General features: G+C 39.2%; 7 protein-coding genes across 7 annotated transcripts; 4 read left to right on the top strand and 3 right to left on the bottom strand.

Moving 5' to 3' along the window:
* Positions 1-814: 814 nt before the first annotated feature.
* LOC108115075 (arrestin domain-containing protein 3-like) lies at positions 815-3,942 on the bottom strand. The gene is made up of 4 exons (XM_017226324.2): positions 3,724-3,942; positions 2,717-3,066; positions 1,588-2,143; positions 815-1,507 (listed from the first exon to the last, which is right to left on the bottom strand). The coding sequence occupies exons 1-4, from the start codon at positions 3,833-3,835 to the stop codon at positions 1,239-1,241; spliced, it is 1,287 nt and encodes a 428-aa protein (XP_017081813.1). The 5' UTR covers positions 3,836-3,942; the 3' UTR covers positions 815-1,238.
* A 517-nt stretch (positions 3,943-4,459) lies between these two features.
* Positions 4,460-6,629, bottom strand: LOC108115086 (arrestin domain-containing protein 3-like). The gene is made up of 4 exons (XM_017226334.2): positions 6,451-6,629; positions 5,720-6,054; positions 5,032-5,587; positions 4,460-4,964 (listed from the first exon to the last, which is right to left on the bottom strand). The coding sequence occupies exons 1-4, from the start codon at positions 6,554-6,556 to the stop codon at positions 4,825-4,827; spliced, it is 1,137 nt and encodes a 378-aa protein (XP_017081823.2). The 5' UTR covers positions 6,557-6,629; the 3' UTR covers positions 4,460-4,824.
* A 1,099-nt stretch (positions 6,630-7,728) lies between these two features.
* Positions 7,729-10,128, bottom strand: LOC108115069 (arrestin domain-containing protein 17). The gene is made up of 3 exons (XM_017226318.2): positions 9,942-10,128; positions 8,182-9,240; positions 7,729-8,118 (listed from the first exon to the last, which is right to left on the bottom strand). The coding sequence occupies exons 1-3, from the start codon at positions 10,054-10,056 to the stop codon at positions 7,874-7,876; spliced, it is 1,419 nt and encodes a 472-aa protein (XP_017081807.2). The 5' UTR covers positions 10,057-10,128; the 3' UTR covers positions 7,729-7,873.
* A 435-nt stretch (positions 10,129-10,563) lies between these two features.
* On the top strand, positions 10,564-12,548 carry LOC108115096 (arrestin domain-containing protein 3). The gene is made up of 5 exons (XM_017226344.2): positions 10,564-10,812; positions 10,945-11,094; positions 11,158-11,366; positions 11,502-12,096; positions 12,242-12,548. Exons 1-5 carry the CDS (start codon positions 10,701-10,703, stop codon positions 12,490-12,492), a joined length of 1,317 nt encoding a protein of 438 aa, XP_017081833.1. The 5' UTR covers positions 10,564-10,700; the 3' UTR covers positions 12,493-12,548.
* A 441-nt stretch (positions 12,549-12,989) lies between these two features.
* LOC108115091 (arrestin domain-containing protein 2) lies at positions 12,990-14,770 on the top strand. Its single transcript, XM_017226338.2, is given in 6 exon segments — positions 12,990-13,174; positions 13,282-13,431; positions 13,489-13,697; positions 13,780-14,022; positions 14,024-14,363; positions 14,419-14,770. Coding segments are annotated over 6 exon segments (1,236 nt in total). The 5' UTR covers positions 12,990-13,059; the 3' UTR covers positions 14,598-14,770.
* A 57-nt stretch (positions 14,771-14,827) lies between these two features.
* LOC108115084 (arrestin domain-containing protein 3) lies at positions 14,828-17,289 on the top strand. Its single transcript, XM_017226332.2, has 5 exons — positions 14,828-15,124; positions 15,814-15,957; positions 16,017-16,228; positions 16,293-16,875; positions 16,933-17,289. Exons 1-5 carry the CDS (start codon positions 15,010-15,012, stop codon positions 17,187-17,189), a joined length of 1,311 nt encoding a protein of 436 aa, XP_017081821.2. The 5' UTR covers positions 14,828-15,009; the 3' UTR covers positions 17,190-17,289.
* A 429-nt stretch (positions 17,290-17,718) lies between these two features.
* Positions 17,719-20,392, top strand: LOC108115089 (arrestin domain-containing protein 17). Its single transcript, XM_017226336.2, has 5 exons — positions 17,719-17,887; positions 18,362-18,490; positions 18,555-18,772; positions 18,856-19,450; positions 20,106-20,392. The coding sequence occupies exons 1-5, from the start codon at positions 17,773-17,775 to the stop codon at positions 20,288-20,290; spliced, it is 1,242 nt and encodes a 413-aa protein (XP_017081825.1). The 5' UTR covers positions 17,719-17,772; the 3' UTR covers positions 20,291-20,392.
* Positions 20,393-25,029: the final 4,637 nt, after the last annotated feature.

Here is a 25,029-nt window from a genome sequence, read left to right on the forward strand (position 1 = left end):
TCGTCATACGCATATATATTCAATAAATACATTCAATAAGCAATAAGTTTTCTTTCGAATAGTAAAAGTAAATAGTAATTCACTTTAAGTGGATGTTTGAGGTTTATCAATAGCAAAATCTTTACTGTTGAATACCAAGGAACGAGGACTTGAAGTGTTTTCCTTTAAAGTAGGACCTTTAACCTACCGTTTACATTCTTTTCTGATGTTGTTATGAGAGTAACCCGCCCGTTGACAGATTCTCCACTGTAGTAAACTCCTTCGGAGCGATCGAACTCAAAAAAACATTTCGAAGGCATTTTGCATTAATTTATTTCCATGAATAGTCTTTACTTAAATAGAAAATTAATACTTAATACCAGACAGGCGCCTAAAGCAAACTGAAATCCGAAATTCATGGTCCTGAGGGACCTATAATGTTTCTGACATCATCGCATCCCTAAGAAAAGGAGGGAACCACGGAGAGAGCTTTCGGGTTTGCTCTCTCTGAAAATTAACTTGTTGAATATGCAGTTTGCCGCCGTTTGTCCCTACATCGCTGTTTTGATACAAATTTCTTGGTGAAGAAATATTATCACAATTTCGTTAGGCTCATTTAAAAATTTCGTCTGCTAACCAAATCATTAAAAATAAATTGTTTAAGTATATATATTTTATAGATTCCTTTTGAATTTGATGAAATTGTAATCATTCCGCAGGGATTTATTTATTTGGGTATAACGATCATATAAAAATGTAATATTATTAAAATTATTACTTCAAGTAAATATTTGAATACTTCCAAAAAGATACTTTTTGAGTTTTATAATATTCAGTAAAGTACAGCACTTAACTTATTAGAATTGAATTTTTAATTTTGCTTTATCAAAAGCACAAATACTTATTTATCAAAAATGTTTGTAAATTGTTTTCAGTAACTAACTAAAGTATAAGGCCACTTTCTTAAAATAGCAAATACTTAAAAAACATTAAGCAAAACAGTAAACATTTTTTGGGTTAAGATTAGTTTGATAATGTTTTCTGTCTTTAATATCTCATTCTAAATATTTGTATCATGTCATTTAATGTTTCTTTTTATTCCAGTTCTTATATTTAAAATTCCTGAGTGTTGGTTCTGAAACATCAAGTGAACATACTAAAAAAGTTTGAAATAAAAAATTGCTAAGCTATATAAAAAGTACTATGCACTTTGGGGCAAATTAATATCCTTTGATGAGATTTCGTCTAGTAGCTTCTGTCTAAGAGTTGGAGTTCCATCCGTAAGTTATGGCAGGGCGATCTGTGGAGTTTCCATCGTTCGGTGGGGCGGTAGCATTATGAGGTAGCGAAAGAACGGGAACGGTTTGTGAGTCCGATCCATCAGTGGGTGGAGGAGGGGCAGACGGCATGGCAAAGTTGGTGTACATCGGGTAACGCGGAATAAAGTCATCCGTGCGATTGTGCTCATCTACGTCGATGTCGATAAACTTTTCTCCAAAGTTGGTAGCATCTTCGAAAGTAGGTGGTTCTATAAGTAAATATAGATAAATAAGTGATTAAATACTTGTGTAAAATAAGCTTAAGCCTTTGCCTTCACTAATTACTTACTGCAGTTATCGTAGCTGGGAGGCAGATCTGCGGCAGCTCCAGCCGGAGTGCCCGGTGTTTGGGGTATCCACTGTGCTGCACTTGCTGGATTCTCCGCGCTCTGGATCAATGGAATGGTACCTATGACAATCGGCACCTCAAAGTCCTTGTCCACGTGGCAGTCGCCTGTGCTAATTGTAAGGATAACTTGATAGCTGATCGATATGATGCCTTCGGATCGAGAGGAGGGCGGTACCGCCGGAATAGCCAGCGTGCCTTCGATCACCCTCTTAGTGAGCCTCAGCACCCTCTCCTGCTGGCAACTCTTATTCAGGCTGTGTTCCTTCTCGCGGGTTTTATGGTGCGGAGTTTGGGCCTGGAACCGGTATATCTGCTTCAGCTTCACTTCTATACCATCCAGATCATAGCCGCTTGATTGGTTGTCGATTTCCAGGGTGAAGCGGATCCTCTGGCCGGGTGCGTAGCCCCCGAAGGGTATTGTCAAGGTCGAGAGCACTGGACCCGAACTGCAAGGCCAACAGCAAAAGTGCTTGATGTCCTCGCGCACCAAAGGCATCTATGAAATAAGATGGAATATATTTTGAATTAATTAACATAATTAATTTCCTAAATTGATTGAAACCTTATTGGAGATATCATTGTTCCCATTCCATACAAATATAAACAAGTATAGTAAATGTGTAATACATTTTTAAGGTCCCATTAATAGTATAAAAATTTGAAAATGCAATACAGTAAACATTTTGTTGCAAATCATGCTTAATCGGATTCTCATCATTTCGAAAATCATTAGTCCATTCTTACTTTATTTGTACCACAGTTTTATAGTTTACCATTTCATTTATCATTTTTAGTAAATGTCTCTAAAGACCAATAAGTTTGTATGTTAATGAAAGTGAAACACTCCTTTTTTTTATTTTCATCCCACAATTTGAAATAATTATTGCTGAGGCTACGTCCATTGGACACGCAACATACTCGCACATATATGCATCTATGTGACTCATTAGTGACTAAATTTCGCTAGCAGTCCGAAAATATAAAATGCACGGTTATCTGCCATCGATTTCACATTTTATATTAAAATTAAGTACATTTCTGTTTTTGAGAACGTCTCATTTGAACTCACCAGTAACTGAGGACTCATGTTGAGATTGTAGGTTTGTATCACAGTGAGTGGCTGCTTGAAGACGTTATTGAAGCGCCATTGGCGATCGATAACCACGGATACTTCATAGCAGATCTTTCCGTACTGCGCTACCATTGACGAGGGGCATTGGAGGGGCAGGGGAATGCAGAAGTTATAGGTATGAGTACCAGGTGGAAGATTTCCGGATCCAAAGACGGCAGTGCGAGTATTTAGGTACGTCTGCCTGCCCCGAAAATGCTCTGTGTAGTGCTCCGTCTTCCCATTCCTGGTCCTGGTCCGGCTCTCGTCCCACCGCACCTTGGCCTCGCCCTCGAAAAGAATGTACACCTCTAGGAAAACAAAGAGAGAAATAAGTCCAGTAGCATAAGATCATAGGCGACAAGAAGGTATGGCCAAGAAAGTGCTGATAACAAATGCAAATAGTTCTAAATCTACATATATACGAATATTCTTTTATTTGTATTTCAATAACGAAGAAGATCCATAATAGTGCTCAGTTGTTGCTATAATTCCTAATTCGATTGGCAACAGTGGGAAGAAGATAAGTAATATCTCGAGTGGACTGGCCTGCAGTTTACCCAGTGTATTAAATACTTGTTGCTCTCTTATCTCTGCCAGTTTTATGTATACATACAAGAGTGTTCTTATTCGAAAGCTTTATTTTTTGTTAAAACAGTCAATTTAAAGCCAATAGAAATATTCACTACATTTGTTTGATGATTGCGTGTGGTACGAGGGGGCGAGCTTAGATCATCAGAGCATTGCCAATATTTTAACAATTCGCATATGGAATTAAGCACTTCAGATAATTAAAGCCATATAAATGATCGCTGGAAAGCCCCTTACATAAGAAGTGGGACACTTTGCGGCATTTCCATAAGCTTGTTTTGTTTACTACCTTATATTAAACCGGCTTCGTATTATCACAGAGCTAACAGTTATTACAATAGCGATAAGGGGGAAGTTCAGCTTTGATTTTTACTCACCGTTTACCGACTTCTCGGATGTGGTTGTCAGAATGGCTCGCCCATTGATCGTTTCTCCACTGTAGTAAATCGGCTCGGGTCGATCCAGCTCAAAGGAGCAGTTTGAAGGCATTTTACACTCTTTTCGGTTATGATAACTTATGGAATTTATATATTATATTATAATATTTAGAGCCGACAAGCAAATGAAAAACCTATTCAGCACCAGACAAGCGTCGCACCCGAAGTGAGATACTCGTAAAATATGAGAATTGCCGGTCTGCAAGAGCTAAGTTATTTGTGACATCATCACTTTTTGAGAGCAAAAGCTATACGGAGTTGAAGAGAGAAAGAGCGGGAGCTTTGGGGCCTGCGCTCAGTAAAAACTATCTTAGAGAATATCGCACGCTTTCTTATATTTCTCTCTCTTTTGTTCTTACACCGACATTCGCTTTTTGTTATGAAAAATAAGGCCAAGGAATGTGAAAACTGTAAACAGAAATCAGATGTTTTCGCAATGAAAACTGAAACTAGTTCATAAAAGTATATTAAATGTATTAACATTAAGGAAATGTTAAAGTGTATTTAAAAATTTTAAAGAATTTTTGTATTGAGTTTCGTTATATTCCACGTACCGAGACACTTTTTATTATCATTTTTATTAAATTTAGTATATAAAGTGTGTCTAGTAGATACCTTATTTTGACGAGGTAGTCTTGGTATCGTTTATTTTACTACTGCTTGCTTATCCTTAAGAATAAGTTAATAATAAATTGATTTTTTTTAATATTAAGGCAGCTAATGTGTTTAGTTACAGCATATTTAATTAGTTCTAAGCTATGAGAGAATAAACGGTGGAACATTATATTTATATTAGTTTTTTCCATCTTTCTTGCGTTGTACTTTTTACGTTTAGCCTCGAAGGGAAGGGGTTTTTTAATGGAAAATATCGTTAAGAATATAAATATTGTAACTATTTTTAATTTATTTTAAATATCTACAAAATGTATAAGATTTGAGGTAGATGTTAAGGTCTATAAATAGGCGTTCTAACTCTATAAAAATACAGGCAGCTCATAAAAATCTTTTTCGATTGAAAAGGCATTTTAGAAAAACTAAACGTCACGTTGGTGCTGAGGCCGTGCCAAAATTGGTATACATAGGGTAACGTGGTATAAAGTCATCCGAGCGATCTTCCTTGCCCACATCAATGTCGACAAAGTGCTTGCCAATAATTAAAGCCTCTTCAAAGGTCGGGGGTCCTGTTAAGGCGGAAATTAATTGATCATTATTATAAGATATGACAATAAAATCAAAGTAAGTACGTACTGTAATTATCGTAGCTGGGCGGCAAATCAGCTGAGTCTTCGCTTGAAGTATCCGGTTTTTGGGGTATCATATCTGCTGCACTTGTGGAATGTTCTGCGCTCCGAGCCAAGGGAATGGTGCCAATGACTATCGGCACGTACAAATCGGGATCAGTTTGGCAATCGTTTAAGTCGATGTTCAGAAGCACTTCGTAGCTCACCGACAGGATGCCATCATTAAGGGAGGTGGGTGGTACTGCGGGAATAGCGAGCGATCCTTCGATTGTTTTCTTTGAGAGTCGAAGAACCTTTGCCTTCTGGTAGTTTTGTGCCAGGATGTGGCCTTTCTCAACCGCGAGATATTCGGGATTTTGTGCCTGGAGCTTGTAGGTCTGCTTCAATTGCATATACATGCCGACCAAATCACGGCTACTCGATTTGTTGTCAACTTCCAGGATGAAGCGGATATTCTGGCCGGGTGCATAGCCTCCGAAGGGTATCGTGAGTGTAGAGAGAACTGGGCCCGATCTGCAGTGCCAGCAGCAAAAGTGTTTATAGTCCTCGTGCACCAAAGGAATCTAGGGAATCAGAAATTAACAAATTTTTTATTCTATATAAAAAAATATATACAAATATTGAAGAACACAACTCGTTTTAGTTGAAATTTTGTTCTTTCATGTAATTTTGGTAATCAGTAGTCTTGAACTTACCAAGAGCTGAGGGCTCATGTTAAGGTTGTACATCTGCAGCACCGTCAGAGGCTTCTTGAAGACTTTGTGCTTAGGTTCCTGATGGTCGATGCATACTTTGATCTCGTACCAGATCTTGCCAAACTCCATCACTATCGATGAGGGGCAATCCACTGGCAGGGTAATACTAAATGGGTAAGTGTGCGTGCCAACTGGGAGCGTTCCCGAACCGAGCACATTGATTCGGGTATCCAGGTAAGTCTGCGTGCCACGGAAAATTTCTTGTCCTGTTAGGGACAATTCCCTTTGATCTTGCCACCTGACCTTTCCCTGGCCCTCGAAAATTATAAAAATCTCTAAAGAAAAAAACAAAAAGACGGAGGAAAAATGATAGATGAAACAATACGATATATCTTACTATATATCTATATTTGTAGATGTATATATTTTAGACTTCCGTAAGTAAATCCATATCTCTAATTTCATATCTCTTAAAAAATTAGGGACTTGGTTTGATAGAAGCTTTCTAATAGTTTGTTATTCTTTTAAAAGCTTTTTGATGGCTTTCGGTGCTGAAATACAATTTGCAACCACGTGGGTTATGAGTTCATGTGCACCAGACCGAAGTGCGTCAACAATTCTACTTCGTTGAATATAATATTAAGCACTACGGGAAATGGGAGTTAAAAAAGTTGAATAACATTCACAATACAGCACTGAAACCCATAATTATAATTCTTACTAGACCGTACCATTGACTATATATTCCTTCTTTGTTGTAAGGTTAACACACCCACTAATTGTTTCTCCACTATAGTATACCGGATCGGATCGATCGAACTCAAAAGAACAGCGCATTTTAAAAATATTAAATAGCAACGAAGTATATTTGATTTATGGGTGCCGGTTTCTGTAATAATAACATTGAGCACTAGACAAGAGTCAGACTGAAACTGAGAGGTAAAATGAGTTTTGGATTTCTATTTCAGAGAGCGACAGTTTGTTTAGGTTTATAAAGATAGCGAAAGAGAAAGCTTTGGGGACTCTCTCGCTCCCAAAATGCTACTTTATAGTTTTGTTTGTAAACAAATTTGAGGTGTTTTGTTAATAAAAGCTCACTGCCAGTTGTAACTGAGAGTGCAAATTGGGCCAAGTCAAAACAATGTTTTTGTACCTTTGAAACGCTTACGTTATACCTTTATGTTATAATTTCAAATAAAAGTTTACAATGCAGTAAAGGGGATATCTCCGATATCTCTATAGTGGTGTAGTATTTATTTATGTGGGGTTTTATTTATTATATTTAAGTTTATATTATATTTATTGATTAACTCAAGTTTATGTTACACTATTTTAACTAAAACTTCGTCAAGTCATATGTGTTTCTCATTGGCTCGTCTTGTTGCAGTCACTTCTTAAATCGAACTCTGCGTCTTATTAGCTCCTTACTGAGTATGTACGTCCTTTCGTCGTCGCATCTTTTCATCAACTCCGCGATCCTCATGTTGCTTTTCGTCGCTAGCATCCTTCATCTCGTCGTTGTTTTCTTTGTCTGCATCTTGACCATCTCCTTCGCCAGATGGTTACTCGGTTTCTGCTTCGTTGTATAGGGTCTTGTTCTGTTCTTCTACCCATTCCCACATATACATACATATACTTGTTTTTTCTATTTAAAAGGGTACATATATACAAAAATTAATTTTAAAAAATTTCAAATAATCTTCATTGTTGATTTACAAATATTCGACATTTGTATAATTCCATAAAGATTGGGAGACAATTAAAATCAAATCCTTGTTTTTTGAGACTAAGAATCGTACCTTTTAAGACCTAATGCAAATAACTAATGTTATCTCTTTACTCATTTTCTATTTATATTTTTTAATTACACCAATAAATTGCAATTTTTAAAAATTGTAAATAATGGGAAAAAGCGAGCTATCATAACAATTTTGTTTAAAGCCTTCGAAGACTTGACTTTGGGTGTCTGTGCCATTATCGCAATTTATCGCATATCAGCCAGTAGACACTTTTATATTCTTGTTTGTTTATTTACCAATCCGTAGGTATGTGTAGATATACGTATAAACATTTTGGTTAGTACAACTGGTGGACCGCAAAAGAAATAAATACTGCCGTGATAAGATATAGTCGTGATTTTGCGCGATAAACGCCTCAAATCTGCACGGGCGACTCCACGGGCTGTTTCTCCTGACGTTGCTTCGTCTGGCCAGGTTCTGCGGGTCGTCTGCGGCGTCGACGCCGTTTCTTCTGCGGAGGATTTGGCGGCGGGCTCTGGAAAGTGTCCACATCAAAGACTGGGTAGCGGGGAGTGAACTGGGAGGCCTCACTGACGGTATTGGCATCCGTGTCCGCAATATCAGCGGTCATGAACATGGCCTGCTCGTATGTTGGGGGAGCTGTAAAAAATCAGAAACAAGATAAGTTAAATGTCTTTACGTGAAACAAAATATTAAACTCACGTAAATCTGGTACAAAATCGTCAGCCTCCTCCAGTTCATCGTCTCCATCCTCCGGCAGCTCGAAGTCCTCAAGATCCTCGCTCATCTCGTAGGCGGAGTTGTTTACTCCGCTACTGGCCATTCGGACGAGTTCCATTGCCCTCGTAGAGGTGCAGGGTAAGTCGGCTGGCAGACCAGCTGGCTGGCTTCCAGCAGAAATGGCGTTGGCTGGCAGGAAGTCCGGTCCCGAAACCGCAGTGGCCAGCGGTACATTGCCAATGGTTACGGGGATGACAACCCGAGGATTGGACATCAGCCAGTTCATCACAGCCACTACGCGCACTTCATAGGACACGCGGACCACCTTGCTAAGGTGTTCACAGGTGGGTGCCGTAGCCGGAATCCTTAAGGATTCCGTATAGGTCCTCTGACCATGATGGGGCACCGGTCCGCACTCGCGTTTCACCAGCATAATCTTCTCGGAAGTGGTTCGCAGCGAAGGCTGGTCTGCCGTGTAAGTTGCCCGCAGGTGGAGCATGATCAAGAGTTTCCGGCAATCGGAGCTGGAATCATTTCGTACGTGGGCGTGGACCAGCATAAACTGACCCGGGACATAGCCCTGCTGCTGCAGAGTGACCTTCACCTCCACAGGCTTAGTGTGCATAAAACAGAAGTATTCAATTGCCTCATTGGTCGCTGGTTCCCGGAGCATCTTGCTCTCTTGGTTTAGGTCCAACAGTTTCAGCACTGTGAAGCCCACGTTGTGAGTGCGATTAGATGCTCCTGGCTTAAGGAAGGTAACCTTTGCCAAATACCGGATATGTCCGTTGGCACCCTCGAAGGACGATGGACAGTGACTGGGAATGGGACAGGCGAAAGTGTAGGTGTACGTTCCAGCATCCATATTGAAGTTGCTGCCCTGTTCAGAGCCCATGAGGTAAGTGGTAGAGGCTATATAGTCCTCTCGACCACTAAACTGGTGCTTCATCCGCTTCTTGGGATTTTGTATGGCCACAGCACGGCCATGTCTCCGAACTCGCCACTGTGCCTGGGCATAGCCACTGATCTGCAGTTTGATTCCTGAAAATCCAGAAATATTAAGTTGGAAAATTAATGAATAATGAATAATCTTGATGAGACAAATATAGGTTTATAATATATCGTAAGAAAAGACTCAGCAAGCTCGTAAAATGATGATACATTTTGTTTATCTCTTTGCGACCGAGATTATAATTTTGTTTTACTTCAAACTGGGCTGCCTATGAAAGTAGGTCTAATATTACGATAAGATAAGCCTCTAAACCGGAAGCCGCTACTGTCTTTTTGAAAGAAATTTAAATAAAACATTCTTAAACGCTTTAAAATTGCGTATATTCTTCAGAAAGAACGTATCCCTAAAATGAAAACTTCTTTAAATAAAAACCAATTTAAACAATTTAATCCATATCAAGTACTTTTACTGCCAACCCCAAACAATAAGCGTGAGTAACTGCCATGGTATTTCCTCGAAACAAAATTAAATCACTCTGGGTAGATCCCCAACCATAAGTAACAAACTTATCGCCAGTCCTAGGCTCCAGGAATCATCAATTATCGCACTTTTGGAGTGTCCGCATGGTTATCACTTAATTACCCATTTCAATGGTTTGTTGAAACTTTTGCTTTTGCCAAGCCTGACATTATCCGATGCGATAAGATACGCCCAGCTAGATAAGCGAAAGCCCCTCAACTAGTTACTGAAACATTCCGGGGTCCTAGTTCTGGCCTGTGGTCTTACGTACCTCGCAATTTCTTGGTCTTGTTCAGATTGACAATCACCTTGCCGGTTATCACTTGGCCGGTGAAGTAGGTGCCGTGTTCATTCTGGTCGAATGTTATCATGCAGTTTTTCGACATGATGGCGAACTAGTGTGTAAACGAGGTTAAACCCCTCCAGAGCCTTTTTTCTATCGAGCGGTCCTAGCCCGCTCGCTGCCAAACGCGAACTGAGCCAAAACGGCGTTGTTAACAGGGCCTAGACTCTCTCGGCTATTATTTGCTGTTGGCCGGCATTATCTTATCGCCATAACTCTCTACAAAATCCACTGCAGTGTTTCTTTTTGCAGAGTGAGTGCAAAATGACAGACAGTTGGCAACGCGGCGATTTGAGTGAAAATCCACCATAAATATATTATCAAATTAAATGAAAATTCAGTAGCTAAACGTAGAACCACTTGTAGTTACAGCGCCTTATCACTGCTATCGGAACCTTGTGAAACTTGCTCTCATCGATCGGTTTTCCCTGTCAGTTTCGTGTATCTCCTATCGCTGTCACTTACATATGTAAATACTTTGTCAGCAATGGTACAAATTTGTGTTTAAATACATAAATACCTATCGTATTGATAAGATAAAATATAAATGTTGGCCAAATAAATGGTGCAAAAAAAAAAATAAAATAAAAACAGACCCTGTGGGTGACTTCAGTTTGCTGGGAGACACGACGCAGACAGGGCAAAAGTTAACTAGCTCCGGGATTATCAGTAAAATCGATCCAAACGATGGTATTTTGTGAGATTGAGTTCAGCAATAATCCGCAGGGGATTTTCTATGCAGGCCAGCTTGTTTCTGGACAGGTGGTAATAAAAACTGACAAGGCAAAACCAGTTAAAGGTAAGACGTTGATTCATTTTGAATCGTTATCTCTTATCGAGCCAAACTTTTTGTGGACCGACTTAATTGAATTTCAAGTGCATGTACAGCAAATGCTAAAAATAAATTAAAAACTTGTTTTATAACATTTAGCTGTGGTTCTCCAAATCAAAGGATATGCCGAAACCCATTGGGGTGATACCCAATACGATCCGGAGGATCAGTCGAACGGTGAATCATTCAGCGGACATGTGGACTATTTGGCCACTCGGGCTTATCTGCATGGGTCTAGCTCCAGCATAGGTGTGTTCTGAGATGATAAATCACCATAAATCAAGAGATAAAGAAATCAAAGCTCCATTTCAGAGGTGGTTATTGAGCCCGGCACCAGCACGTATAGATTCGCCTGTCAGTTGCCCATCACATGTCCCTCATCCTTTGAGGGGACACTTGGTCGGATACGTTATCTGGTAAACGTGAGGTTCGTGCGCCCTTGGAAGTTTGACCAGAACTTTAATCGCTGTTTCACTGTGCTCAAGGTGATGGACTTGAACACCGAAAGCCTGATGTTAAGGGTATGTTTTTAGTTTACTATTTAAATTGACAATTTAATTACTATCTAGTTATATGATAAGTATATATCAGCCTATAGTATAGAATAAAGGTGATAATCTTTTCTATATTTAATTATTATTTTTTTATTATTTCAGATTCCCAGCCAGGTGGAGTCACAGCGCACTTTCTGTTGTTTTCCCTGTCGATCGTCTCCATTGAGTATGCGCCTCTCCTTGCCGCAGGGAGGTTTCGTGCCAGGACAGACTGTACCAGTGGAAGTAACGGTGACCAACGACAGCGGCGTAGCTGTAGAGGATATAACAGTGAAACTGTCCATGGTGGTGATCTATTATAGTCAACCCCCGTGCGCAGACACCAACAAGGATCACTTCGTGATGGTCCAGAAAACAGGCGAGGGCGTGTCAACCAAAAGCAGCAAGCAACTTACTTTCGATCTGAAGGTGCCACCAACTCCTCCAACCTGCTTCAACTTGTGTAGCATCATTCAGATAGGCTATCAGGTGGAAGCGGAGGCCAGGGTCAAAGGTTGTCACGGGGGTCAGTCCCTACACATGCCCGTAACTATAGGAAGTGTTCCGCTATCACAACAGCTCCAGAAAGAGCCACGAATTTGGGGCGAGGAGCAGCAACTTCAGCAACTAGATGCCAGGGAATTGGTTTTAATTGCAAGCGAACCGGCTGGAGAGACACACTGTCCTCCCAATCCTTGGGCTGCAGATCCTTCTATTGGTGAGTTTAACAGTTTAACAGTTTTTTACTAAAGAATGAAATATCGAATTTTTAAAGTTAAGTTAAAGTTTAAGTTAAAATAGGTCATGCAGTATTATTTATGAATTTAAAGATTATTTATACATTATGGATTTCTGTTTTATAGCACCGCCGATCTATGCCAAAGCCCAACACATCTGTCCAGATCCACACAAATTCGACAAGTCTAAGAAGAAGTCCCAGAAAAAGCCCGCCAAAGGAACACCAGAGAAAAAGAAGGAGGACATTTTGTTCACTCCTTTGTATGGAGTTTTTGATTTATCAAATCAAGTGGAAGAAGTGATAGTAATACCCAATCAAATCAAGACTGATGGAGGTTATGTCAATGACGAAGTCGACAAAAGCACTTGGCTTTAGGAAAATAAAAATATATATTCGCCTTTTGTAAATAATTAAAAAATTATTTAAATAAATATAAATTAACGAAATCGAGACATTACTTCCTGATTGCTGAAAAAGCACTGTGGGAACTTTTTTGGTCCCAGTGAAGAGTACTTGACTGATTTTTGCGCTATCTTATCAAAGTTATTACTCAGAACCAACTGCAACTGAGAGCTGGAGTGAACATATTTATTCGAGTTGAGTGAAATACTACTCTAGAGTTGAGTCCCAGCTGTGGGCTTTTTGTTTCGAGTTAGATATTTTACTATCAGCTGTTTTCCACATTATCATTGCCAAAGGGACTCACATGTTACGACTCAATAATTCAGTGTAAAAGAAATTCTATGATGTTTTGTTTTTACCAATAATTTTATTTATGGTTAAACTGATAAGATAAATCAATCTAAAAAGGCACTAAAGAAGCAAACTGAGGTCTTTTTTGTTCAGTTTGATTGTGTCCATTAAAGGGGTAACAGCTCAACGTTTGACGAAAGTTATAAATTAATATAAAACTGGCAGTGTGATCCCCCATAAAATTAAACCATGGGAATAATTACCCAAATTCTTTTCCACAATAATACTCAAGGAGTGTTTTACGCTGGCCAAACGATTTCTGGTCAAGTGACTCTGAGTACAGATAAGGAGATCCAAATTAAGGGTAAGTGCACAAATCAACTCAAAGTGAAGTGGTTGGAATTACTGGGTGTGATTCATTCCTATCAGAGTATAGATGGAATATTAACTGAACCTTTCTTATTTCTTTAGCAATCCGACTTAAAGTTAAAGGTCATGCTGAAACCCATTGGACTGAAAGCAGGACTGATTCGAACAACAAGGCCACCTCAGAGTCATATAGTGGATTTGAGAAGTACCTTTCCAGTAAAGCTTATCTGTTGGGCTCGACCATCAGCACTGGTAAGATAACTCCTATTAATTCAAATGTTAAGTAATTTAATTTGTATTTTGTCAAAGAAATGTCTTTGCCGCCCGGAACCAGGTCATATAATTTTGCTTGTCAAATTCCAATCAACTGTCCCTCGTCGTTCGAGGGGACACATGGGCGTATACTTTATAGGGTGGATGTCATTATAGTACAGCCCTGGAAGTATGACAGTCTTTTTTCAAGACCTTTTACCGTAATTCAAGTGATGGACATAAGCACCTACAATTCCGTTTCTCAGGTGAGCTATTACATTCTGTTCTGGAGTTTTCTTCGATTAGTTGAGAAATTGATTTTAAAATTAATATAATATTATTATTTAGGTTCCCGTGCAGGCCAGGACTGAGAAGACTTTTGGGGTCTGGCCTTTCCGATCGGATCCTCTGACCCTGGAACTAAACTTGCCGCAGACTGGTTTTGTACCTGGCCAAACTGTCCCCGTGAATGTTTTGGTGGGCAATGAAAGCAAAATCCGGGTGTACGAAGTAAAGGTCGGACTTTCAATGATGATCACCTACCACTGCGACCGGAGTTCAGAAACCAATAATGAACGTAAATCCGTTGCCGAAGCTGAAGGCAGATGGCGTCATGAGAAACTCCCGGAAAATGTACGACTTTCAATTGCTGATTCCCTCCACTCCGCCCTCATGTTTCAATCTGTGCCGCATCATTAAGATCGGTTACCAGATTGAAGTTGTGGCCAAGGTGAAGGGCATGCATATCAATGGAACTTTGATAATGCCGGTGACTATTTGTGGGGTGCCGATATCGCCCCAAATGGTGCAATATATACCAGACAGTTCTACTCCCATTGTCCCAGTGGAGAGGGCTTTAACCTTGGTTGAGGGAGAGGGTGCTTGTGCACCAGCTGCTCCTCCATATCCCTGGTCAGATGATTGCACCTTAGGTAAGCTCTATTGTACTATTTTAGCCCTCAAATAATATTTTTTAAATATTTACAGCACCTCCCAGCTATGCCGAGGCTATGCACATAGAACCGGAGAGGCCCAGTCAAGGACAACAGGAAGAAGAAAATTCAGCAGAGAAGTCCTATAAGCCGCTATATCCTGTCTTCAATGTGCCCAGCCCAACTGAAGAAAAAGGCGAAAAATCAGTCTTGGAGAAAGAGGAAAAGAAATGAAGGATACTGGGAAAATGTATTTAAATTTGAGAACAATCGGACATCCAATCCTGCGCCTGCTGATCCAGGCATCCACAGGCTTTCCCCATTATTTGCTGCGCGGCTGCATTTGGCTAAATGTGTATTTCAAAATTGTGACAGCGATAAGATAAAAGTTGGCCTGGCCATCGCTACCAATATAGAACCATGGCAATGTTTGTTTCATTCTCAGTTCGTTTCTGGCAGCCAAGTGGGCATGTGGGTACTATCGCCGCCGAGAGCTCTCCGCAATCCAATCTGTCCGGAGTTCTCGGAAGTCGGGGAGTAAATAACTGAACATTGGCATTAAAATCAAATCAGTCGTGTTTGCACTGGCATCAGAGTTGGATCGGCCAATAAATATACAATTACAATTACGCTTACGGTTACAATTATGGCTGTTACCTGTGAAATCGACTTCGATAACAATCCCCATGGCACCTATTTCGGTGGCCAGGTTCTCACTGGCAGGGTTACTTTGAAATTGGACAAGATGAAGTTGGTTAAAGGTGAGGGAGTTCCAATCAAGATACTTTCAGAATTTGGCGATATTTCAGGCATGAGTCATGCTTATCTTATCGACCAATTTTAAAGTGCGGTTAAACGAAGATCGAGCACAATGACTCACATTATTTATAATGGCGAGGGAACCACACGTGCAAAATCTAATGTCCACAGAAAGGTGTTCGATGAACAAACACAAATGCATCAATGATAAATATTTGCTGTCGATAAGATTAAATTATTTTTAAATAATCAATGGTTTTCGCATTAATTGATAGTAAATATGGTTAGATACATATTTGTCTACTTCGAAGTGCAAGAACAAAATTTGGGTGTACATAAAATATAAATAAGTTAATCATAAAAAAGTATTTTGTTCTTATATTTTTTTATTTATTTACTAGAAGCTGTTGGTTAAACAAAGAAGTTTAAAAAAGAAAATAGAGTATTGCATGAACCATATATGTGCTTAAGAAATAAGCCTTTAACTCAACTTTATTTCAAATTTACAAAATATAAATAAACTTTAAATAGTTAAAGCCACATTTGATATATGTTTTGGTATATAGGGAGGAAAAATAAAACAATATTTGGAAGAAACAGTCGCACGAATAAAAATGGTACCCTTTTGAATAAATGTTTACCTACCATATTTACCGAATTTGTGTTTATCAGTTGAGCTTTTTCTCCGCAGCCATCACCTTGAACATAACCGGTTATGCCGAGACGAGGTGGTCCGAAAGGGTAACCACAAATCGGAGGAGGAGACGTCGCACCTTCTACGGACGGGAGGATTACATAGCGTCCAAGACGTTTCTTGTGGGATCCAATCTGAGCAGTTCGTATTTCACACATCAAACTATAAGAATGATTGCTAAATGTTAGAACTATTTAAAGGTCAAGTCTCTATTGAGGCTGGCATTCACACGTACAACTTTGTCTGCCAAATTCCCACTGAATGTCCTTCGTCTTTCGAGGGAATCAATGGAAGGGTGCGTTATATGATCAATGTGACTCTAGTCAGACCCTGGAAATTTGATCAGAACTATACGCGATGCTTTACAGTTTTGAAGGTTATGGACCTCAATTTCGATAGTCCACTGCTAAGGGTGTGTCTTAAAGCATATAATTTAATGTAATTTTGTATAAGCTGAGTAAATTATTTTATTTTAGGTACCCGCCCACAGTGAGACCTCAAAAACCTATTGCTGTTGGCCCTGCAAATCAGATCCCTTGGCCCTTCAGCTGACAGTTCCACAGACAGGTTTTGTGCCTGGGCAGAACATTCCCCTAAGTGTGTTAATCACCAATGATAGCCACATTCCGGTGGAGCAGCTCCTAATGACCTTTGTGATGCTGGTGACCTATCACAGCAAGCCCCCATCGATGCCCAATACCACCTCCGAACGGTTGGTGGTTAACACTCTAAAAGGGGACTCTGTGCAGAGAAACTGCAAAAAGCTCTTCACCTACGAAATCAAGGTTCCAGCCACTCCACCCACCTGCTTTAACCTGTGCGGCATCATCCAGATCGCCTACCAAGTGGAGGTTGAGGCTAAAGTCAAAGGCTGCCACAACAATGAGATAGTCAGCATCCCTGTGACCATTGGCAGTGTTCCTCTATCCCTGCATGTGCCAATCCAACCCCGAGGCTTGATCAATCAGCCGTTGGATGTTAATGGGCTGGGTGGTGGAAATGTAGCCACAGCTCCTCCGGCCAATGCATCAAATCCCTGGGCAGTCGATGACTCTATTCGTAAGTTAATCAGAAGTACTTTAGTGTTACAAATATTAAAAGTTTCCATACTTTCAGCTCCTCCGAACTATCAGGAAGCTCTTCACATGCGCAGCACGCTTGACGATAAGTCCGACGACTCAGACGAACCGGAGCCAGTACAGCCCAATACTCTGAATCTGGATGGCAGTGCCTACAAGCCACTCTATCCGGTCTTTGACATTCCAAGTCCTTCGGCTCCACCGCCATCGGACTATACACAGAACTATATGGCCGAGAGAGCCTTTGTCAACCCGGCTTTGGATGTGGACAAGGACAAGGGAACTTGGCTATAAATACGGAAATAGCAAAAAAATATACAATTTTAAGAAAGTTGAAAAATGTTTTTCCGATGTCATGAAACATTAATCACCAAAAATAATAATAAATTCTTAAAAATCATATATAAAATCTTGCGATAAATTCTCACACAATCTGGTACGTATCAGAGTTGCTGCTGCTTAAAAACTTAAGTGCCAAATTGAGATTTTTCTGCTATGTTAATAGATGAAGACCTCTTATAAAAACCCCTTGAGCATAAAACATGAATGCTTGACACTAACTTCTCCAGGGCCAAGGTTTTGGTTGCCAACACAGATAACAGGCCAAACATTTCATAGCCCCTGAAAGCGAACCCCCAGAAAAGTACGCAAGGGCACTTTTGATCGACTCTTATACAGCTTGGTCTCCGATTCCATATCGTTCCCGGAGAAACCCGATCCCGCCTTCGGCTAAAGTTGAGGGTTCTTATCGCCTATCTAACGACGCGGTCGCACCGCAAGCAGTCCAGAAGTTTTGTACTTAAATTAGTCGCAACTCGTTGTCTCAGACCATAGGTTTTAGCAATTTTCACGCTCGGACTATTAATCTGGGAACAAAATGGTCGTTACGTGTGAGATCAGCTTCGATAATAATAGACACGGCACTTTCTACGCCGGTCAACGCGTAAGTGGATGTATAACCCTTAAATGCGACAGATCCAAGGAAGTTCAAGGTACTTAATCGAAGCATTTAAAATAATAATTTGAAAGAAAATCCAAAAGGTTTGATTAATTGTTTAAAATTAGCTCTACCTAGCCGCGGTATTATAAATATTTCCTCGATAACGATATCTGTATATGTGCAAATTGTATATATTTATGACGACATTGGCTTTGGCGGACATTCTTGGTTTCGGAATGTGTGAAGTTGATTGATAACACCCCACAGCAATTTTGCTTTTGTATTATTTTAATAACGAGATTAGGTTAAGTGTTTGCGCTAAAATCGAATACGATTTTGTACCGAAAATTTTAATTATTAATTAAATAAGCAAAATGGAAAATTATATAAGGAATATTTGGTTTCTTTGAATATTTGAAGTAAGTTAGTACATAAACAGATTAGTTAAGATTAGAATTGGGTTAATCATTCTGTACTACTGATAATGTTAGCTCACTCTCTCTCCTATGTTCTCACTACATCTCAGCCGTTGTGGTCAAGGTGGTCGGATATTCTATAACCAAATGGAGCGAGAAGAGTCTGGGCTCGTCAAAGCTCTATGCGGGTCGTGAGGATTATCTATCTTCCACCACTTATCTTGTGGGCTCCGAGCCAAGTAAGTAGATGCGGTGGAATTTATTGATGTGTTTACACTTTTAAACATTTGTATCTCTGGATAGACAACAACAGACACACCATTCAAGCTGGTGTACACAACTACAACTTCGAGTGCCAGCTGCCTTACCAGTGTCCTTCGTCCTTCGAGGGTCGCCATGGCTGCATCCGCTACATAGTGAAAGTCCTGCTGCTTAGACCTTGGAAGTACGATCAGGCCTATACAAAGGGGTTTACAGTTCTTAAGATGCTGGATCTGAACTTTGACACTCCACAGCTAAGGGTGAGTTATAGTCCTAAAATTAAAAAAAGGCAGATATAGACTTATCTTTATACTTTGTTATCTTTTCGTTCCTCTCGCCTTAGTTGGCTGCCCACAGCGAGGGCTACCGCACTTTTTGCTGTGGTCCCTGCAAGACAGATCCTCTCAAATTAGAGCTGAACCTGCCCCAAGCGGGATACGTCCCCGGCCAAAAGATTCCCGTGACCGTGGTGGTAGTCAACAACACTGGTGTAGCCGTCTCCGAGCTTCGACTTTCACTCGTAATGCTGGTGAGGTACTACAGTGTAAGCCCGGAACATTCACGAGTGGAACGGATAATAATATCGCGAGCCAAGGGGGACTCTGTGCTGAAGCAGTGCACCCGATCGCTGACCATCGAACTGCCTGTGCCATCCACTCCGCCAACTTGCGTGGAGCTAAGCAACCTCATCCAGATAGCCTACCAATTGGAGGTCGAGGCTTTGGTGAAGAGTCTACGGGAACAGCAGCTAATGGTAATGCCGGTTACCATTGGAACTATTCCTTTGGCGGTTTCAGGCATAGTGCTTCAACAACCTCCGCGACGTAGTGCCCACTATGAGGGACCCGCTTCCAGAAGGGATCCTCCCGATGAGCTACCCATGGTTACTGCCCTTGGCAATGTTCCCAACGATCTGACGCCCAGTCCAAACGATTCAGGTGAGATCATGATTTGGTATTCTTTAAGGAAACTAATGTCATTTTCAAGAGTACGTGTCAATGGAACTACCATGATTAATTGCAATCTTATCAAATTATTCTTTAAAGAACTAAGTATGTAGTTATCTGTAGATATCGCTAATTATACTGTCAAAACATAGACGAAACGCAGATATACAACATTCTCTTCTGAAACTGGTACTTAAATCTATAAAATTGACATCTTTAGAACAACTTTTACTTACTCTATTAGACTACTCCTAGAACTTAAAATAGTTAAATAACTTTAAAAGATTATCCAGATCTGTATGTCCGCCAAAAATATGTTTCTCTCGTTCAGATTAATGGACATTCAAACCAAATGGAATGTAAATAAAATGCGTAGGAAACGAGAAAGGTGCAATCAGAAGTTGCTTAAAGGCATATTGATTTCAAGATAAAGAAAAATCTTTCCACATTTGAACGATAAGAACGCATGAACACCCTCAAAAATACAATATAATTTAAAAACCAACAAAGTCAATAACTGGGACAAAGGTTCCTAGAGTTCCCTCAACCAACCGATGTGTAATCAAATTTTAACCAGAACTTACAATCCTATAGATACTACATAAAATTCTTAATTATTACATTTTTACTGTTTTTTCTTATTCAGTCCTTCCGAATTATGAGGAATCCCGGCACACGCAGCGCGGCAATATCAACGAGGAAGAGCTACACGCCTTTGGAATCAATGAGTTTGCTCCTCTTTATCCCGTGTACAGCATTCCCAGTCCTACACCCATACTTTCGGCAAATGCTAGGAATGCGGGATTCACCAACCAAAGTTTTGTTAAATAGAGGCTTGCTTTTTCAACATTTTCAAACCATTGTTTGGATTCTATATAAGTTACTGTAAGCATCTGTATCCGAAAATTAAAATTAAAGTGATCAAACGACAAATTCTACGTTGTACCAATGAAAAAAAAGCGGATAGTTTAATTTATAAACATATTAATTGAAATACTACTTTAATAGCCAATGAATTTTAAGCATCGCTTAAGCGTTTAGAAAGATAGAAATATTGGCAAATGTTTTACAATTTCAGCGCTATTTTCCTCATTTGAGTTTCCGCAAAATGGCGTGGAAAATGTACTCAATTCCCGAACCTGTGATTTCAAAGCTTTATCCTGTAGGCCATTTTGTTTCAAATTTTAACAGTGTTCTATTTTCATTTGCATTGCTTTATAATGACATCCTGTTAAGCCGACCCTGTTAGTTCCAAATTAAGGGAGGTTTTTAGGGCTTTCAAAAAAGCTTTTGCATATCGTAATAGAACAGTTGTTATACACCTCAAACAAATTGTATAACCCCTTTTTTTAGGATAATTATAGAATAGAATATAATATAACAGTTGTTATACACGTCGAACAAATTGTATAAAACCTTTTTTTGGGACAATTATAGCTCATTTCTAAAAGAAGTTATAGCGTTTTCAAGTCTCCAAAAATTTATAAAAAGAGTACTATTATAGCATTATAGGAACAACAAGTGTACGAAATTTTATAAAATCCTTTTCCCAGAATGTGTTTATAAACTGTTATGGAATGTTAATCTTATATTTTTTCATAAACCTTTTAGACATTGCTTCGTATGACACTTTTCAAAATTAAAGGAATAAAAAGTTTAACTATTAAACAGGACCTTTTTAATTAATTTCAAAAATTGAGTTTTGTATAGAAATATACTTTTAATTAAGGATAAATTAATATTTAATTTTTCATATCAAGAATAATTTTGTATAATACTATTAAAAGTTAGTATCATAAGGCGGAAATAAACACCGAATGAACACGGAAGTGGTAAGACAAGAAGATGTCTACTTCCATTGGAAAAACCTGATCTGATATGCAAAGTTACTTTTACTTTAGAAATCAGTGTAAGTTGTAGAAGATTTTTCCAATTTCGAATTTAATTGAAAGCAGCAAAAATTAAATGTCTACTTTCAGGGCATAACAAAACATTTTATTAAAAATAATAGCATATAGATCATATTATAATATATTATTTACGGTTTACCCATATAGATTCCTTTTTAGGTATCCTTGACGAAATAAGGTGAGATGTCTGATTTTAATTGAATTCTGAGTGTTCTTTCTTTAAATCAATATATCTGTTTATTTTTGACCTGACAGCATTGCACAAAATGCTTAAAACAAATGAAGTATTTTTACTAACAAATCATTAAAAAACACTGGTCTAATCAAAAAATGTTTTAGAGTTCTGTGGAAGTTAACTTTATCAAAATTTGCTGTTTTTAAGAACATGGTAACCTTAAGGTAGGGGAACATTCTTAGAGAATAAAAAATATTGTGCAGTACACATTAATAATGTTTGTTTTATTTGCTTATATTCCTTTCACTTCTGACACTCCAAATATATTTAAATTTTAAATCAAATCAAAATACGCAAAGACTGAACAACAGATGGGGCCAACAGTCGTGTTTGGGGCATCATCTGCTTGTTGCTAATAATTCTTTTATTTTGAAGGAGGTTTTTCTTCTTAAGTGATAACGGTGTAACAACTTAAAAAAAATTACACATACACACTACATGGACCTAACTGAAACAAGGACCTGTCCGTTCTGGAATGATGCCAACGATGCCTTATTAATTAATCATTTACTGACTAACTGTAAGCCAAAGCCAACTATTATTTAAAACCACCATTTCACTAATCCATCTCAAACCCCACTTTACCAAACATATTAAAAATAATACTATTTCTAAAAAAAACAAACTTATATCACCTTATTTAAGATAGTTCTTATTTAGCCAAAATGTATATATAAAATAGTACTCATGTGATTAAACAACCGAGCTGAAGGCCCCAGTTGCCATTGCTCAACATCACCGCTGCCTATTAATTTTAAATTACTTGGGAGATCTTCATAAATAAATAAATAAATTAAACCTAAAAAAGAATACATTTTTTTAAATTCGATTTATTTTAAGAGCGTTGTTATTATAGGAACCAAAATCATATTAAAATGTGTTTTCTTTTATAATTTCTCTTTTTTTTAGATGGTATAAAAAATAATAATAGAAAAGGAAAATTTTGTAATTACAAGGAAAATGGAATTTTCAATCTTTTCATATCTTTTAAAAAGTAACCTTACTAAAGGAAGCGTGGTCCAAAAATACGTATGCAAAATCATCAATACGTGGAGGTGTATTTCGAATAATTCACTTCATTTTTGGTATTCTTACACATTACCGGATGTGAAGGGCGGTCACCGTAAATGCTTAAATCGGGCTCCAGGCACGCTCATGGTGCCATCAACCATGGCAACATTTTTGGGGGACGAAAAACAAAACACCAACCCACGGACATGCTTAGTTTTTATCATTCGCGCATTTGTTCGCGGACTCGTGTTTACCAGTGCCCCATCCCCAGCTTCCCACGTCTTTCCCCGCCTACGAGTCCAAACTTTCAGGTTGGTAATCTCTTGGATTGTCCCTACTAAGCTCCCATTTTTTATGTGCCACCACCTAGGGGCTTCCATCTCCATACTCCCAGAAATATCTGGTTTAGGTGTAAGCGGATGCCAAGCAATTGACACGTGGGAATTAAGTGCTGAAAGCATTTTACAAACTCATAATCCATCTTTTTCTAACTAAAAATTCCATCTCATTTCAATTGAGTTCACTTTGAATTGCGGCTGAACTACACTCTCGCTCGAATTCTAGACATTTAAGTGGTGAATGCAGAGGAAAGACAAATTTCATAATTAGACTTTAGCTTATTTAATATAATAAATAGATTAAAAGTTTTAAATTTAATCTATAAATCAGTTTAAGTCTGCACATGGATTACTCTTATATAAGAACACTAAATATTTCTGTGATATTAATGCATTCTAGTTTCATGTCTGAATCAAAGTCTAAATACTCGACTTATAAGGGGATCAACAAAAAAATGATGAAAGCCAATCATTTCTTAACTTCCAATGTTTGGGGGTAAGAAAAGGGACTACTATTCTGCACAGTGCATTCACATTGAGTAGTGTAGACATCGCACCCAGTCGAATCTAGTTGGCCAAATGCGCCGAACTAATGACCGCATTAAGTAATTTCCCCCGCACTTAGTCCCCCCGAGAATGACCCAGTCAAGTGGGGATACCGGGGTCTGGATTCTCGACAGACTCGCAGACGCATTGGGGAGCTGTTGTTGGCCCTCTGCATTTAAATGGCTTACTCAATGGCGCTTTCGTGGTAATTGGCATTTGGCTTTGGCATGTTCGAATGCCAAACTGGCTAAACTAAATGCATAACTAGTTTCGGCTTCTTGTTCCGAGTGGATTCTGATGCTTAGTCGGTTGTTGCTGAAATTTGGAATTTAGATATATTTTCCGGAAAGGAAAAACTGAGAAAACAGAAAAAACAAATTAGTTGAGCTAAGCCTGCGGTGGGATGAATGCTAAAAACATGCAGATCGTTAGGCAGTTCTCTTCATTTGTATTTCTTTTTTTTGCCTTTTGTGTAAAAGGCTCTATTTAAGATATTCAAACTGTTAGGGAGCTAGAATCAAATGTAAAATGGCTTGTTACAAAGTAGAAGCATTCGAGTTTTTACGGCTTTGGCTCAAAACAAATCCCGAGGCGTTGTTTAGACTTTTATTATTTAATTTATTTCGGTGTCAGTTTAAAAGCCATTTATTCATGTGTCAAGTGCCTGCAATTGATTCTGCCTGGGCTCCTAATGGATTATAGATAATGCCAATGTACGTGCCGCAGAGATAGACATGTTTAGCCCAATTTGCTGGCCAACATTGTACATTACGGACCACGACCACCCACCCACGCAGAAGACGCACAAGAAACCAAAATAAAATTAGCATTTTTTGTGGATTCGATTTGCCGGTTATTTTTTCGGGTTAGGTTTTTGGCTTTTCCCTTGGGCCAGGCTTTTTCCTTGCCTCTCTCTAGGTGGAAAGCTGTTACTGTTTTCCTTTCTTTTCGGTGAAACGCAACGTGTTTTTTGTTTATCCCGTCTGGTTTGCACCTTTGCTTGTCTTTGCCCCTGAGTGGGTGTGTATGTGTTTGTGTGTGTATTTGCTGTGGCTTTCACGGGAATTTCACCGATGGTTGCTTCAGCTAAACCACCACCCCCAGCCACTCCGAAACCATGCGGAAACACCCAGCCACATCAACAGCGCTTTTGCCAAACAATCGCAAGTGAATTTCGCCCCGCAAACGAATTTCAGCGGCTTTGACGGCAGCAATTTGAGAGGTTCCCAAGCCCCCAAATCCTTGTCCTTGTATTCAGTATCCTTGTTTGGCTTCGACAGGCGCTATTTGAGTTCGAGTCGAGCAATAAAGATGATTGGGCACTTGTGATTAGTGGCGGAAAAGTGGAAAAGCAATTCCCCCACAACTACCCAAGGTGGCCGAAATAAATCCTCTAAAATTGCTACTCCGAATGGCAGTTTCGTCTTTCGATTTGATTACGAGGCTGGCCATCGTTTTCATTCAAGTTGCACAGCAAGACTCATTATGGCTTCATTAACAGGCAGCTCGTCTTGCTCTCTATAAACCAAA

Source organism: Drosophila eugracilis, unplaced genomic scaffold (assembly GCF_018153835.1).
Source record: "Drosophila eugracilis isolate 14026-0451.02 unplaced genomic scaffold, ASM1815383v1 contig_586, whole genome shotgun sequence".
Lineage (NCBI taxonomy): Eukaryota > Metazoa > Arthropoda > Insecta > Diptera > Drosophilidae > Drosophila > Drosophila eugracilis.